This window comes from Perca fluviatilis, chromosome 16, assembly GCF_010015445.1.
Source record: "Perca fluviatilis chromosome 16, GENO_Pfluv_1.0, whole genome shotgun sequence".
NCBI lineage: Eukaryota > Metazoa > Chordata > Actinopteri > Perciformes > Percidae > Perca > Perca fluviatilis.
In genome coordinates this window covers 4,108,983-4,127,788 of record NC_053127.1, presented here as the reverse complement: position 1 = coordinate 4,127,788, position 18,806 = coordinate 4,108,983, and the positions used below count along the sequence as shown (strand labels likewise).

At 43.0% G+C, this 18,806-nt stretch overlaps 1 protein-coding gene across 1 annotated transcript; it reads left to right on the top strand.

Annotated features, from left to right (window-relative positions):
• The first annotated feature begins 2,975 nt into the window (after positions 1-2,975).
• LOC120543692 lies at positions 2,976-14,920 on the top strand. The gene is made up of 3 exons (XM_039776847.1): positions 2,976-3,005; positions 9,934-10,231; positions 14,457-14,920. Exons 2-3 carry the CDS (start codon positions 9,934-9,936, stop codon positions 14,813-14,815), a joined length of 657 nt encoding a protein of 218 aa, XP_039632781.1. The 5' UTR covers positions 2,976-3,005; the 3' UTR covers positions 14,816-14,920.
• The last annotated feature ends 3,886 nt before the right edge of the window (positions 14,921-18,806 follow it).

Below are 18,806 nucleotides of genomic sequence, written 5' to 3'. Positions count from 1 at the left end.
AGGATTTGGAAAAACTCGTCCATGCTTTTATCTTCAGTAGACTTGACTACTGTAACGGGGTCTTTACAGGTCTCCCTAAAAAATCACTCAGACAGCTGCAGCTGATTCAGAACGCTGCTGCTCGAGTCCTCACTAAGACCAAGAAAGTGGATCACATCACTCCAGTTCTGAAGTCTCTACACTGGCTTTCTGTCTCTCAAATAATTGCTTTCAAAATACCTCTGTTTGTTCATAAAGCACTGAACGGTTTATTCCTGATCTGCTGCTACGTTACGAACCATCCAGACCTCCAAGGTTTTGTGGGACAGGTCGACTTTCTGTTCCCAGAATCAGAACTAAACTTGAAGAAGCAGTGTTGAGTTTTTATGCTGCACATATCTGGAATACGATTCCAGAAAACTGCAGGTCTGCTGCAACTAAGTTCTTTTAAACCACGGCTGAAGACCTTTTTTAAGTAATTGCTTATTACTTACACTGCACTGTAACTTTTATTCTTGTATTTCATATCTGTCTGATTCTATTTCAGGCTTTTTTATATATATATATATATATATATATATATATATATATATATACTCCATGTAAATATATAATTGCCTTGATGTTCAAATGTACTTCACAAATAAAGCTCCCTCGCCTATTGTCATCTGTTGTCAGCCTGTTTTATTAAGTGAACTGGGTCTCAGAAAGTGATTCAAAAGGAGAGAAAAACATGTTGTTCTTTGTTTTAGCCACTAGATGGAGGCACAACATCACTGATGGACAGATGAGATGATGTGAAAATCAGAATCAACAATTGAGAGACATATGTCTGAGTCAGTGGTGTAGTCTAATGTATTATAGTGGGTATACTGTACCACTTATTTTATTTATATCAAAGTTGGGGGGTCTGGGTGTCCTCCCCCAGGGTTATTTTGAGCATCAAAGACTAACATTCTGCTTTCTGATACACTTTTATGCACCAATTTATGGTGGGAATACCTTTATTTATCCTATGAGAAGGAAAACACAGATGATATTCAATATATTTCAACAATATGATGGAATATAAAACAGTAAGGGGCTTTCACATCAGGGACCTGAGTCTGGATCACACAGGTTGACCCCAAAGCAACGAGGACTAAATAAAATAGGCTCCTTATGTTAGTCTTAAATGTGCTGAACTACTGGCGGAGATGAGAGCTCCGCTGCTCGGAGGATTTACTGATGGTTTACAGCCTGGTGGTCATTTCCTGAATGTTGGTCTCAAAGTCTCAACTCCGTAAAGAGAGGGGGGGGTTATTACATGGAGGACAGACCACAGTTTAGTTCTTTGTTTGTTTTTCATATACACAGTATAGCCTAGATGAAAAATATACCTATATATCTATAAAGGTTTAGAGATAGGCCTATATGATCATTTGGAAATAACAATTTATCGTTATGCAAGTACTTTTAATACTTAAAGTACATTTAAAAGAGGCAGCGATGCAGGCAGCATTTGTATAAGATTAGGAACTGTCATTGATAAGTTCTAACCATCAGACTGGGTTAACACACACTAGCAGTTTAGCCTGGGAGAGTATTTTTAGGTTCATTTCTTTATTTTTTGTTTTATTTATATATATTTTTTTATTTTTTATATTTAATCTGAGCAATAGATCTAAAATACGTTCTACACAAAATATAAAAACTCATCTCCCCATCTCATCACACTTTCACACTGACAACTTTCCCTAATTATTCATATTTAAGCTTTGTCATTTGTTGTTCTTATTCATATCTAACTTAGTATACTATGCATCAACAGTTTCCATACCGTGTGGACCAGCTGACTGGAGATGGTTGGTGATGGCCCAGGCACTCTGCTTTCCCTTTCACTGTCTGAGCCCTCCACGTTCTCTTGTCTCTCGCTTTCTCCCTCCTCCTCTTGGTGATGCTCTCCCTCCACCTCTTCTCTTTCTCCCTCCTCCTCTTGGTGATGCTCTCCCTCCACATCTTCACCGCCCTTCATTTCTGTAAGATTCAAAGTAACAATGTTTTCCTTGACAGACGTTGAATCAATATTAGCTTTTGTATCATACTTTACACAGAACAAACGTCAGACCCTTAGTAACATTGTATAGTTGGCGAAATAACGTTCTTCAACCAGATTTTTATCATCTCAAAATCAGCATCGCAACTATGCTAGCACTGTGCTTCGTTATAATTTCATTTCTTGATAGATGTTAATCCGTTTTGACCTGAATTCCTCCTTGTCTCCATTCATCGCGACTCCTGGCTCCTTCGCTCTAGCGTCATCAAGTGCTGCATTCACTGTAGTCGGACATTGGAGACGCACGCTCGTAAATTGTCAAATTGGCCATAACTTTTACTGTAATTCGTGGCAAGGCTTTCTTTTCATGGCATTTGCCACCCTATGCCACCCCGGTAGATCCGCCCCTGGCGGAAGGTATTCGTTACAGCAGATGCAACGTGAACGGTAGCCTACAGTTCAGTTACGTGCCTGCTGTAGCCTCCCTGTAACTTTCGGCTCTCCCTGGTGCGGGGGTAGTCTCTGCCCGGAATTTCTTTTGAAAAATAAACCAAGTTAGCAAGCTTAAGAGCATATATTTTACATTGTTGTAGTATCAACAGGTATTAGGGCATTTAGCATTTACATTGTTGTTAATCAGTCATCACTTTACACATTGTATTGTATTGTTCCGATTGTTCTCATCTCATCTCCGCCGAGACCAAATAGACATGCCATTTCAAAAATCTTTCAATTATTGTCAGAACTATCACGTTTTCAAAAGCATCACTTTCATCAAATGTTATGTGACATATTTCCAGGAGCCAGTAGACATATTTCCAGTAGCCTATGCAACTAAATGCAGGCAGGCAGGCAGGCACATATCAACGAGCATACCGCAAGAATGCTGAACCTGTAGGATGCTCGGTCAGGATGCGCCAAAGTGTTGGTTAAATCCTTACCGCCAGTTTAGAGCTCAGCCAGGACTTAACTTCTCCCGACTATTCTCGAGGTAGGACACAAAATAAACTTTATTTCTCTTTTTATTTGTGTGGAAATCTGATGTTTTTACATCACAGATGATGAACAAAGACATTAAAAGATGAGATTTGTCTGGCTTGTCTCCATCATCCATACCGCTATGTAAATAATCAGGACTTTAAGTGTGTATAGAGCCAGCATATCTCCACCAGACTCCATGTAAATAATCAGGACTTTTAGTGTGTATAGAGCCAGCATATCTCCACCAGACTCCATGTAAATAATCAGGACTTTTAGCGTGTATAGAGCCAGCATATCTCCACCAGACTCCATGTAAATAATCAGGACTTTTAGCGTGTATAGAGCCAGTATATCTCCACCAGACTCCATGTAAATAATCAGGACTTTTAGCGTGTATAGAGCCAGCATATCTCCACCAGACTCCATGTAAATAATCAGGACTTTTAGCGTGTATAGAGCCAGCATATCTCCACCAGACTCCATGTAAATAATCAGGACTTTTAGCGTTTATAGAGTCAGCATATCTCCACCAGACTCCATGTAAATAATCAGGACTTTTAGCGTTTATAGAGTCAGCATATCTCCACCAGACTCCATGTAAATAATCAGGACTTTTAGTGTGTATAGAGCCAGCATATCTCCACCAGACTCCATGTAAATAATCAGGACTTTTAGCGTGTATAGAGCCAGCATATCTCCACCAGACTCCATGTAAATAATCAGGACTTTTAGCGTGTATAGAGCCAGCATATCTCCACCAGACTCCATGTAAATAATCAGGACTTTTAGCGTGTATAGAGCCAGCATATTTCCACATGTAAATGGGTGAATTAAGGGTTTATTTCAACCAAACCAGAGTGGTGATTGTTGGAACAGTGGAAAGATGAACCAAGACGGCTTTTGAATCCATCTTCCAGCTCCTTTTAATAGCTCTAGCTGCAGTCATTAAAACGGTCATTTCTGGAATTTCAGATGGGGACCTTTTCTAGTTTTATTATCATCAACGATCAACCGACCCCGTCAGGGTTTTAACATTTTTTCTTCATTTCCCTCTGAGTTATAGCCTAGAAATCTGGATGCACCCCTAGTGGCAGCAATTGTAAATTCTTAACTTGACGCCCATTTCTGTCCCAGGTTTTTAAGAAAGCAAATCATACTTTTAGTCACATTTAATTTTTGATATTTCAATAATGTAGCATGTTCTTGAATAGTTATACATATTTGAACCATGAATTGGACAATATTTATTTTTAATCAATTATATAAAATACAAGGAAATTGCTTGTCCCTACAGTCATGTAAGGAGGTTTAGGAGCATGTTTTGAGTTATTACATATCAGTTAAAAAAAACATGTTTCTCTCCCATTTCAAATGCAATAATGTTTACACCAATATAACATTTATGAAGTGGATAACCAACTATAAAATACCAACTAAATATTCCATCCATCCATCCATCCATCCATCTTCGTCCGCTTATCCGGTGTCGGGTCGCGGGGGGAGCAGCTCCAGCAGGGGACCCCAAACTTCCCTTTCCCGAGCAACATTAACCAGCTCCGACTGGGGGATCCCGAGGCGTTCCCAGGCCAGGTTGGAGATATAATCCCTCCACCTAGTCCTGGGTTCCTCCCAGGCCTCCTCCCAGCTGGACGTGCCTGGAACACCTCCTTAGGGGAGGCGCCCAGGGGCATCCTCACCAGATGCCCGAACCACCTCAACTGGCTCCTTTCGGACGCAGCGAGCAGGTTCCTCCGAGCTCACTGACGCAACTGAGCTTCTCACCCTATCTCTAAGGGAGACGCCAGCCACCCTCCTGAGGAAACCCATTTCAGCCGCTTGCACCCTGGATCTGCTTCTTCCGGTCATGACCCAGCCTTCATGACCATAGGTGAGGGTAGGAACGAAACTGACCGGTAGATTCAGAGCTTTGCCTTCTGGCTCAGCTCTCTTTTCGTCACAACGGTGCGATAGATGGAATGTAATACCCCACCCGCGCGCCGATTCTCCGACCAATCTCCCGGCTCCATTGTCCCCTCACTCGCGAACAAAACCCCAAGGTACTTGAACTCCTTCACTTGGGGTAAGGACTCATTCCCTACCTGGAGAAGGCATTCCATCGGTTTTCCTGCTGAGAACCATGGCCTCCGATTTAGAGGTGCTGATCCTCATCCCAACCGCTTCACACTCGGCTGCGAACCGATCCAGTGAGTGCTGAAGGTCGGAGGCCGATGATGCCATCAGGACCACATCATCTGCAAAAAGCAGCGATGAGATCCCCAGCCCACCGAACTGCAACCCCCTCCCACCCCCGACTACGCCTCGATATCCTGTCCATAAATATTACAAACAGGATTGGTGACAAAGCGCAGTGCCCTGGCGGAGGCCAACCCTCACCTGAAACGAAGTCCGATTTACAGCGGAGAACCCGGACACAGCTATCACTTTGGTCGATTAGAGATTGGATGGCCCTGAGTAGAGACCCCTCACCCCATACTCCCGCAGCACCTCCCACAGTATTCTCCGGGGACCCGGTCATACCTTCTCCAAATCCACAAAACACATGTAGACCGGTTGGGCATACTCCCAGGCCCCCTCTAGGATCCTTGCGAGAGTGAAGAGCTGGTCCGTTGTTCCACCGACCAGGACGGAATCCGCATTGTTCCTCCTCAACCTGAGGTTCGACTATCGGGCCGAACCCTCCTTTCCAGCACCTTGGAGTAGACTTTACCAGGGAGGCTGAGAAGTGTGATACCCCTGTAATTGGCACACACCCTCTGGTCCCCCTTTTAAAAAGGGGAACCACCACCCCAGTTCGCCACTCCTTTGGCACTGTTCCAGACTTCCACGCAATGTTGAAGAGACGTGTCAACCAGGACAGCCCCTCCACACCCAGAGCCTTGAGCATTTCTGGACGGATCTCATCAATCCCCCGGGGCTTTGCCACTGTGGAGTTGTTTGACTACATCAGTGACTTCCCGCCCGGAAATCGACGCCAATCCCCGTCATCCTCCAGCTCTGCCTCTAACATAGAGGGCGTATTAGTCGGATTCAGGAGTTCCTCAAAATGCTCCTTCCACCGCCCTATTACCTCCTCAGTTGAGGTCAACAGTGTCCCATCCTTACTGTACACAGCTTGGATGGTTCCCTTTTCCCCTCCTGAGGTGGCGAACAGTTTTCCAGAAGCCCTTTGGTGCCGACCGAAAGTCCTTCTCCATGTCTTCTCCAAACTTCTCCCACACCCGCTGCTTTGCCTCTTTCACGGCAGAGGCTGCAGCCCTTCGGGCCCTTCGGTACCCTGCAACTGCCTCCGGAGTCCCTCTGGGATAACATATCCCGGAAAGACTCCTTCTTCAGTCGGACGGCTTCCCTGACCACCGGTGTCCACCACGGTGTTGGTGGGGGTACCGCCCTTGAGGCACCTAAGACCCTAAGACCACAGCTCCTCGCCGCAGCTTCAGCAATGGAAACTTTGAACATTGTCCACTCTGGTTCAATGCCCCCAGCCTCCACAGGGATGCACGAAAAGTCCGCCCGGAGGTGCGAGTTGAAAGTCCGTTGGACAGGGGCCTCCTCCAGACGTTCCCACTTTACCCGCACTACACGTTTGGGCTTACCAGGTCTGTCCAAAGTCTTCCCCACCCCTGACCCAACTCACCACCAGATGGTGACCGGTTGACAGCTCTGCCCCTCTCTTCACCCGAGTGTCCAAAACATACGGCCTCAGATCAGATGAAATGATTATAAAATCGATCATTGACCTTTGGCCTAGGGTGCTCTGGTACCAGGTACACTTATGAGCATCCCTATATGCGAACATGGTGTTCGTATAGACAATCCATGACTAGCACAGAAGTCCAACAACAAACAACCACTCTGGTTTAGATCAGGGAGGCCGTTCCTCCCAAACGCCTCTCAGGTGTCTCCATCATTGCCCACGTGTGCGTTGAAGTCCCCCAGCAGAACAATGGAGTCCCCCACTGGCGCCCCATGCGCAGGACTCCACCGGTCTCCAAGAAGGCCGAATACTCCGAACTCCTGTTTGGTGCATATGCACAAACAACAGTCAGAGTTTTCCCCAACAACCCGCAGGGGCGAGGGAGGCGACCTCTCGTTCCACCGGGTAAACCTAACGAAGGGCGGCTCAGCCGGGGCTTGTTAGTATCCCCCGACACCCCGCCCGGCGCCGCACACCCTGAGCAACTCCGAGAAGAAAAGAGTCCAACCCCTATCCAGGAGTACAGTTCCCAGAACCGGACTGTGCGTGAGAGGTAAGCCCCACCAGATCCAACCGGTACGCGCTCCACCTCCCGCACCACCCGCTCCTTCCCCACAGAGAGGTGACGTTCCACGTCCCCGAGCCAGCGCGTCTGCTGCCCGGGTCCGGCTCGAGGCCCCCTGACCTTCACTGCCACCCATGTGGGCAGCACGCACCCCAGCGGTTCCTCCCACAGGTGGTGGGCCCATGGGCTGGAGAGATGGGAGCCACGTAGCTTGTTCGGCTGTGCCCGGCCGGGGGCCTCGCGGGCAAACCTCGCCAACCGGCGCCGACGGCGCCCCGCCCGTCTGGGCCTGGCTCCAGACGGGGGCCCCGGGCTTCCTCCGGGCAGGGTCACTCCATTTCTACCTTGTTTTTCCATTGGGGTTTTTGAACCATTCTTTGTCTGGCCCCTCACCTGAGACCACTTTGCCTTGGGAGACCCTACCAGGAGCACAAAGCTCCAGACAACACAGCCCTCAGGTTCACAGAGACACACAAACCTCTCCACCACGATATGGTGATGGTTCACGGAGAAGACCAACTAAATATTATAAATTATATTAAACGGGTGATAGAATGATTATATAGGGTATTTTACACTGTTCCTTGAGGTCTCCTAATAGGGTATGTAACATTGGTTGGGCTGAAAATTACCAGAATGATATTTTATTAGGCCCTTAACTACCCTGTGAATATGGCTCTATTTGGAACAAGAGCTTTTCTTCCAAATATGGTATGCTCATGAATATTCAGAATGAGCTACGCGCTGATTGGTTTGAGCAAACTACATAGAAACACATGGGAGACTCGACAGCAGGTCTCTTTGCAAAGCTATACATTGTTTGTCGGGCTATTACGTTATTAAATTCACTTCTGACACTTTTTTTAGCGAGAAATCAACTATATAAAGCTCAAATATGGGCCGTTTTATGAAAATTGATGGCTTATTGCAAATTTGGTAAGACTGTGTGTCGGAGTTCAGCGGCTGGTGCTGCCTGTGTTGCTGCCTCGCCGCCCGACCTGCCTTCCTTCACAGACCCCGGCCTGCTCTGAGGTAGATGGAGCTCCGTTACGTCTGGCAGCCCACAGCGCTCCATACCCGCGCAAAGTCACTGTTTTTTTGTGCTAATGGACAACCAAATGCCCCTGCCCTGACAGAGCTCCAGGGCCTGAAACTCCCCTCTTCCTGCTAGCTAAATGCTCCTTGTGTGTGTGAGCGAAGCTTCAGCAATCTGTTACGCCAGCAATCTGTTACCACAGGTTCCAGTTAATCTTTTAATGTGTGTAATTATAATGTGTTGAGTTATTTAAACAAACGATTGGGGAAATAAACACCGCTTGTCCTTGAGTCTCATTGATAGAGCCTGCTGCTGGATGGAGCTCTATCAATGAGAGCTAGCTAGCCTCCTCTTAGAATTCCTCTGAAATTCACAAATATTCATTAACTTGAAATCGGACACCGTCGTTAGCTGTATAAGACATTTAAAGGTAGATGTATAAGTGGCGTGATGAAATTCAAACTTTAAATATACTCGCATTAAATGTCTTATACAGCTAACGACGGTGTCTGATTTCAAGTTAATGAATATTTGTGAATTTCAGAGGAATTCTAAGAGGAGGCTAGCTATAGCTCCATCCAGCCACAGGCTCTATCAATGAGACTCAAGGACAAGCGGCGTTTATTTCCCCAATCGTTTGTTTAAATAACTCAACACATTATAATTACACACATTAAAAGATTAACTGGAACCTGTGGTAACAGATTGCTGGCGTAACAGATTGCTGGTGTAACAAGCTCGTTGACCGTGCTCTTACTCACACACACCGGGCATTTAGCTAGCAGGAAGAGGGGAGTTTCAGGCCCTGGAGCTCTGTCAGAGCAGGGGCATTTGGTTGTCCTTTAGCCCAAGAGACAGTGACTTTGCGCGGGTATGAAGTGCTGTAGGCTGCCAGTCGTGACGGAGCTCCAAGTTCCTCAGAGCAGGCCGGGGTGTGTGAAGGAAGGCAGGTCGGACAAAATTTGCAATTAGCAATCCATTTTCGTAAAACGGCCCATATTTGAGCTTTACATAGTTGATTTCTCGCATAAAAAAGTTTCAGAAGTGAATTTTGTAATGGAATAGCAGAGATCTGCGCGACCTAGATTCGGAAGACTACCTGATCTCAGGTCAGTTGTGTAGCCTATGTAAATGTTGGGGCGTGACCGTTCTCTTAATACACCCATGGGCTGACAAAGGTTCCCTTTTTTTGGGAGGTTGACGTCAACTTCCAGCTTTGTTGGGATTCGCCCATTTTCAGCGGCAGTTTCAAAATATGAGATTTTCATAGTAAAGGGGTGTCAGTGGGACTTTGAGCTTCTATGTATGTCCTATACCCACCGAACTGTCGTTATTCAACTATGACAGGGTAAAATCGGTTTTGCATTCTATCACTCCTTTAAGAAAATGTCTGTCCCCTGGTGTCATGTCACTGGTGTTACCATTTAACAATTATCCCTATTCTGAAAAAATCTGTTTTTTCCATCACTTCCTGTACTGTACATTATACATCCTAAAGAACTATACATGAAGACACATGGTAAATCTACTATTTGTTTTTAAATGTTGGAACATTTCTCATTTATCTCATAATTTCATGGGAGGGTGTTATGTAGAATGACTCCTCTCTCTCTGTGTTGCAGATGTCATGGAAGATTTCAGAGAAAAGGTGGAAAAGAGCCCTGAGCTCCATCCTGGAGGAGCTGACTGAGGGACAATTCAGGAAGATGCTGTTCTATCTGGACAAAATCCCTCAAGGAGTGAAGAAGGCCAAGGCCAGAGAAGAAATCCCTAATTTAATCGTTGAGCACTACGGGACAGAAGGGTCCATCTCTAGAATTAATACAATAATGAAGAAGATACCAAGGAAGGACGCTGCAGTCCAGAAGCGATTGCGCCCCTTTGTGGAGAAACTGAAAAAGAAACGGCAGGAAGAAAAAGGTGAGTTGATGAGATTTGTGATGTTATTTATTTATTTTATAGGGACAGAGCTCAGTAATGCACATCAGTATAAAATACAATATGTAAACATTAGCAAGAATTCTAAATTAATCTGTAGTCCCTATGTACTGTAGGTCCCGGACACACAGAGCCGGCAGAAAATGGTCCAGATCCCTGCAAGGACCTCGGACAAAATAAATTGCACCACTAGGTGGCGCTATAGAAGAAATACACATTTGACCCTATAACTCCCAAACTGTAAATCGCACATTGAAAATACACATATCCACGCGTTCCCTGAATTCAGCTGAATCTCCTGATATAGGCCACGCCCATTTCTGCCTAGACTTTTATGCACGAAAAATCGCGATTTATTGTAAATCTACTTTTTCTAACTCGTCCTAGACCGTGCGACCGATCTGCACGAAACTTTGTATCTAGCATTTCCAGACCGACCTGACAAAAAGTTATCAAAGAATTAGCTCTCCACCAATCAGATTGGTCATTTGAGTCCAACTGCCCGCAGTGCCCACCCCGCCGATTATACAGACATTTCGCTGCAACACAAACTAATATATTTATTCACCTCTATTCACACACAATGAGGCATATTTTCAGTTGTGATTGAACTGTATTTTTTGAGTTACTATATAGGCCAACTTTGATCTCGACATATAGGCTAAGCATTCTGTAGCAAATACCAATAAACCCACTATTAATTACATTATCTTAATGCCAATAACCCCACTATTAATTACATTATCTTAATGCAGTGTCACTTCTTCAGCATGTAAATAAGGCACCTACAATACAAATGTGAGCAATCGCTATTATATCGAATCAACAGCCACGTGCAATTTAGCTCGCAGGTGAAGAACACAAACAACGAAAATCACCAGTTAACTTAATTTAAATTTGCAAGACCTATAGACTGATACAAGACCTATAGACTAATGCAGGACCTATAGACTGATACAGGACCTATAGACTGATACAAGACCTATAGACTAATACAAGACCTATAGACTAATGCAGGACCTATAGACTGATACAGGACCTATAGACTAATACAAGACCTATAGACTAATGCAGGACCTATAGACTGATACAAGACCTATAGACTAATACAAGACCTATAGACTAATACAAGACCTATAGACTAATACAAGACCTATAGACTAATGCAGGACCTATAGACTGATACAAGACCTATAGACTAATACAAGACCTATAGACTAATACAAGACCTATAGACTAATGCAGGACCTATAGACTGATACAAGACCTATAGACTAATGCAGGACCTATAGACTGATACAGGACCTATAGACTAATGCAGGACCTATAGACTAATACAAGACCTATAGACTGATACAAGACCTATAGACTAATACAGGACCTATAGACTAATACAAGACCTATAGACTAATACAAGACCTATAGACTAATACAGGACCTATAGACTGATACAAGACCTATAGACTGATACAGGACCTATAGACTAATACAAGACCTATAGACTGATACTGATACAAGACCTATAGACTAATACAAGACCTATAGACTAATACAGGACCTATAGACTGATACAAGACCTATAGACTAATACAGGACCTATAGACTGATACAGGACCTATAGACTGATACAAGACCTATAGACTAATACAAGACCTATAGACTAATACAGGACCTATAGACTGATACAGGACCTATAGACTAATACAAGACCTATAGACTAATGCAGGACCTATAGACTGATACAAGACCTATAGACTAATACAAGACCTATAGACTAATACAAGACCTATAGACTAATACAAGACCTATAGACTAATGCAGGACCTATAGACTGATACAAGACCTATAGACTAATACAAGACCTATAGACTAATACAAGACCTATAGACTAATACAAGACCTATAGACTGATACAAGACCTATAGACTAATGCAGGACCTATAGACTGATACAGGACCTATAGACTAATGCAGGACCTATAGACTAATACAAGACCTATAGACTGATACAAGACCTATAGACTAATACAGGACCTATAGACTAATACAAGACCTATAGACTAATACAAGACCTATAGACTAATACAGGACCTATAGACTGATACAAGACCTATAGACTGATACAGGACCTATAGACTAATACAAGACCTATAGACTGATACAAGACCTATAGACTAATACAAGACCTATAGACTAATACAGGACCTATAGACTGATACAAGACCTATAGACTGATACAGGACCTATAGACTGATACAAGACCTATAGACTAATACAAGACCTATAGACTAATACAAGACCTATAGACTAATACAGGACCTATAGACTAATACAAGACCTATAGACTAATACAAGACCTATAGACTAATACAAGACCTATAGACTAATACAGGACCTATAGACTGATACAGGACCTATAGACTGATACAGGACCTATAGACTAATACAAGACCTATAGACTGATACAAGACCTATAGACTAATACAAGACCTATAGACTAATACAAGACCTATAGACTGATACAAGACCTATAGACTGATACAAGACCTATAGACTGATACGCTGATTGTGCGCTTGCGACTTACAATGACTTACAAACATACATAACAGCTACAAGTATATGCACTACAGGATTTACCCTATTATACGTTATCAACAGGAGTAGATAGGTCAAATAGCAAACAGCCAGCCACAAATAGTCTATAAACAAAGCATCAGGCTGTTTTTGAGATTTCACATGAACAACGGTTAAAGTTACTCAGGCTACCGAAGAATACCAGAACTCCTCCGTTCAATTAGACCTTAGCGACGCACCCCAAGCTTCCATCCTTAACAAACAGCCATGAATATCGGCTCTTCCAGGCTCTCTGCTGCTGGCTGTTCCAATTTAACGGGAGAGAGGAGCGAGAGGGTTAGGATCATCTTCAGCCAGAGAGGACATTATTTCTTCAGCTTCTTCTTGCGTTGTCACCCCGGTGGGAGGCGTGCTAACAGGCTTGCAGCAGGGGAATTAGTCGTGCTAACGTCATGTAAAACCAAAATTAATTAAACTGCCTTGTTTTCTTTTTGCCATGGCTATATGATGCTTACTGCAGAATGGATTTTAAGGACTTTGCGTGCCGATTAATGGCCTCCAACGTTTATATTTTTTTTAACGTGTACTAAACATGAGTTGAATTTGCACCACAGCGCCGCCACGCCTTGATGCTCATAACAAGAATAGCATGTATAGTATAGTATATAGTATGTATACTATAGTATACTTATCTTTATTGAAGTGAATTAGGTTCAAATCGCCGACATGCATGAATGATATTTTTGCAGTTTTACACATAATAATCCACGATGATCACATTACACAAAACTTAAATTGCACATCAAAATGACACATTGTCAATATTTTTAGAGACCCCCCAAAATTTCACAAATCACGTTTTCAGGGGAGCCCATGTCTTATTAAGGGGAGCTGAGCTCCCCCTAGCTCCCCGTAGTTCGCACCCTGCGTGGGGGGCAGAAATGTTGCTGTGGGGGGGCCGCCACGGTCAAATCAACATAGAGGAAACACTGAACTTCCCAGGTGTTATGGTAGGAGGTTTAGTGCACAAATATGCTTTATGCAGATGATATATTACTTTTTGTGTCCAAACCTAGCAGATCAATACCCTGTCTACTCGTGATCATTGACTCTTTCTAGAAATGTTCAGGTTATAGGGTAAATCGGTCTCCATCTAGGTAAACAGAGAACTAACGGTATATCAACAGATTAATACAAAAACTATGGGGCACCATCAGAAAAACATAAGGTATAAAATAAAAAGGTTTCAGACCAAGTACCACTTTCCCAATAAAAAAAACTCGCAGATCACCTAACTGCTAAAATATACCCAAAACAATATGCCTCCTACTTCAACAGTATATTACATGGAAATTTAATGTCAGTTTTTACAATCCACTGATTCACTCATTGTCTCTGTTGCCATCTTAGTGGGAAGAATAGTGCTGCTTATAAGTGTAAACATTAATCCTTCTGCAGTTCCTTCAAATGTCACGCTGAAAATTTGTGATTATTATTTGGAGGCAGTGTTGCAAAACTGTTGGCTTGCATTTACATATATACATACATTACAAGTTTGGCCCACTCTTTGAGAAATACTGTATAAAAGTACAAGCACAAACTGACCTAAGTCTTTTCCCTGGTTACCTTCTAGGGCCAAGTGGAGCAATTCAACAGAAGAATGTCCCAACAAAGGACAGTGACCCATCAGAGGACAGCGTCTCAGCAGAGGACAGCGTCTCAGCAGAGGACTGCGAGCAACCAAAGAAAAATCTGTCCAAAGATCAGGCAGAGTTTGTGAAAAGAGTGTCTAATGCTGATCCGAACCAGCTCCTGGATAAACTCCTTCAGCAAGGTGTTATAAATGATGAGGAAAGGCAGTCAGTCAGAACAAAAACCAGAGACTATAATGCACAAGCTGTGATCGACATGGTGCAGAGAAAGGGACCTGAAGCCTGCTCACATCTAGACAGTCTTCTCCGTGAGGTGGATCACATGTTTCCGGAAAGCTGAAATTAATCCGAAGCTAAAGCAAACAACTAAGGAGTGTGATGATGAATCTCTAATGTTAACTATCAGCTTCAATTGGTAATGTCAAAAACAACAAAGCCAGAAATCTTGGTGTAGTCATGGACTCAGAGCTGAATTTCAACAGCCACATAAAGACAATTACAAAGTCAGTCTACTATCACCTTAAGAATATATCAAGGGTTAAAGGACTTATGTCTCAGCAGGATCTGGAAAAAGTTGTCCATGCTTTTATCTTCAGTAGACTTGACTACTGTAACGGAGTCTTTACAGGTCTCCCTAAAAAAATCACTCAGACAGCTGCAGCTGATTCAGAACACTGCTGCTGGAGTCCTCACTAAGACCAGGAAAGTGGATCACATCACTCCAGTTCTGAAGTCTTTACACTGCTACGTTACGAACCATCCAGACCTCCAAGATTTTGTGGGACAGGACTGCTTTCTGTTCCCAGAATCAGAACTAAACTTGAAGAAGCAGTGTTGAGTTTTTATGCTCCACATATCTGGAACAAACTCCCAGAAAACTGCAGGTCTGCTGTAACTCAGTTCTTTTAAATCAAGGCTGAAGATCTTTTTTAAGTAATTGCTTATTTCTTATACTGCACTGTAACTTTTATTCTTGTATTTTATATCTGTCTCATTCTATTTCAGCTGTTTTTATATTTTAACTGTTTTTTTAATTGCCTTGATGCTCAAATGTGCATCACAAATAAAGCTCCCTCGCCTATTGTCATCTGTTGTCAGCCTGTTTTATTAAGTGAACTGGGTCTCAGAAAGTGATTCAAAAGGAGAGAAAACATGTTGTTCTTTGTTTTAGCCACTAGATGGAGGCACAACATCACTGATGGACAGACAAGATGATGTGAAAATCAGAATCAACAATTGAGAAACATGTCTGAGTGAAGATTATACTCCTGGGGTGTCATTTATAAAACTGTGCGTAGGATCCTTAATAAAAGTGTATGTACGCCCAAAAGCCAAAAAAAAATCAGATTCATAAAACCGTGCGTACACATATCTGTAAGCAATGTTCCCTTTATAAATCACAGATTACAGTGTAGGTAAACCTGATCTATAGACTACATATATTAATATGTCCAAAACGGCAGACATTACGGTACTCAGGGACAGCTTCGAAATACCAGACATATATGGTAAGACTTAACAGAACTATATATTATATGCAAACAAGCCTTAGTTATAAAGTTGAAGATTATAATATTTATATAAAACACTTGGCTGTCTGTCGTTTACCTCAGGAAACAGCCGGTTGCCCCCAGAGTGGCGAGAACCTGGTTGGGGTTAGGCATTTGACCTTGAGTGGTTAAGGTTAGGAGAGCCGATTGGTCAGGGGATAGGACCTGTACAAATGGGGTTACATTACCTTGTGTAAGCATGGACGCCTGGCCAATAAATGCTATTGAAGAGCGGGTCTTGGCGTGGCCTTAGTGGGATTCATAATATCTCTACCGGGATGGCACGGTTCCGGTGCGTTGCCCTCTCTACTGGACCCAGTTCAGTACATAGATCCAAGAGCTCAGCTATATTATTATTACAGCTATATTAGGAAATCTAAATCGGCATATTAGCCAGTCATCGTCGTGGTCCCTGAAGTCTCTTTCTCTCCTGATTCTTCCATTGGGGTTAGTCCTCCTGCAGGGCCAGCAGTGCCATCATGCAGCATTACGCACAGGGTCACCGCAGTATTCATGTTTACAACAATTTGTGATTGTTAACACCTTGCAAAAATCACAGCATCAACTAGTGGTATCCCCCACCCCGAGATACAATTTGAAGATGAAAGTCTAATAGGCAAACACACTTTTGTTCATGAAGGTTTTGTCACGCAACAGTATTAAAGTTAGACGGATAACGAGGACATTAAGGGTAACGCATTGCACGAGCGCTAAAGGGCTGTATTTCCAGACTTTGACATTAGATGATCTATGCACAGTTTTAAAGACACATATTTAGTTATTTACACTGTGTTCTGCAGTTACAGTGCCTTGCGAAAGTATTCGGCCACCTTGAACGTTTCGACTTTTGCCACATTTCAGGCCTCAAACATAAATAGATATAAAACTGTAATTTTTTGTGAAGAATCAACAACAAGTGGGTCCCAATTATGAAGTGGAACGAAATTCATTGGCTATTTCAAACTTTTTTAACAAATAAAAAACTGAAAAAGGTGGCGTGCAAAATTATTCAGCCCCTTTACTTTCAGTGCAGCAAACTCTCTCCAGAAGTTCAGTGAGTATCTCTGAATGATCCAATGTTGACCTAAATGACTAATGATGATAAATAGAATCCAGCTGTGTGTAATCAAGTCTCCGGTATAAATGCACCTGCTCTGTGATAGTCTCAGAGGGCCGTCGTAAAGCGCAGAGCATCATGAAGAACAAGGAACACACCAGGCAGGTCCCGGAGATACTGTTGTGGAAGAAGTTTAAAGCCGGATTTGGATACAAAAGATTTCCCAAGCTTTAAACATCCCAAGGAGCACTGTGCAAGCAATGATATTGAAATGGAAGGAGTATCAGACCACTACAAATCTACGAAGACCCGGCCGTCCCTCTAAACTTTCAGCTCATACAATGAGAAGACTGATCAGAGATGCAGCCAAGAGGCCCATGATCCCTCTGGATGAACTGCAGAGATCTACAGCTGAGGTGGGAGACTCTGTCCATAGGACAACAATCAGTCGTATACTGCACAAATCTGGCCTTTATGGAAGAGTGGCAAGAAGAAAGCCATTTCTTAAAGATATCCATAAAAAGTGTCGTTTAAAGTTTGCCAAAAGCCACCTGGGAGACACACCAAACATGTGGAAGAAGGTGCTGTGGTCAGATGAAACCAAAATCGAACTGTTTGGCAACAATGCAAAACGTTATGTTTGGCGTAAAAGCAACACAGCTCATCACCCTGAACACACCATCCCCACTGTCAAACATGGTGGTGGCAGCATCATGGTTTGGGCCTGCTTTTCTTCAGCAGGGACAGGGAAGATGGTTAAAATTGATGGGAAGATGGATGGAGCCAAATACAGGACCATTCTGGAAGAAAACCTGATGGAGTCTGCAAAAGACCTGAGACTGGGACGGAGATTTGTCTTCCAACAAGACAATGATCCAAAACATAAAGCAAAATCTACAATGGAATGGTTCACAAATAAACATATCCAGGTGTTAGAATGGCCAAGTCAAAGTCCAGACCTGAATCCAATCGAAATCTGTGGAAAGAACTGAAAACTGCTGTTCACAAACGCTCTCCATCCAACCTCACTGAGCTCGGGGCTGTTTTGCAAGGAGGAATGGGCAAAAATGTCAGTCTCTCGATGTGCAAAACTGATAGAGACATACCCAAGCGACTTACAGCTGTAATCGCAGCAAAAGGTGGCGCTACAAAGTAATAACAGGGGCTGAATAATTTTGCAGCCCAATATTTCAGTTTTTATTTGTTTAAAAAGGTTTGAAATATCCAATAAATTTCGTTCCACTTCATGATTGTGTCCCACTTGTTGTTGATTCTTCACAAAAAATTACAGTTTTATATCTTTATGTTTGAGGCCTGAAATGTGGCAAAAGGTCGAAAAGTTCAAAGGGGCCGAATACTTTTGCAAGGCACTGTATCTAATGCTAGGGTATTTGATGCTATCCTGTATTCCATGCAGTCGGGCCGTCTCCTCCTCCTGCGCTCTGTAGCAATTTGACGGCGAGACAGCGCCATTTAAATATTAAGAACAAATTTTTATTTTTAAGATTTCAGTTGGATTTTACAAGGTGAATAAATGGGTTAGGGTTAGGGTTAAATAACAAAATAAAAAAATAACACTGCTGGATTTAATCTTCATGATAACGTGGATGATATGGAGTGAAAAAAGGTGCATGAGGCATCAATACTAGAAAATATTAAGTAAGAGTAATCGTTATTCCCATATTTACTTCCTGCAGTCTGACTTCAGTTCACCACCTCAACTA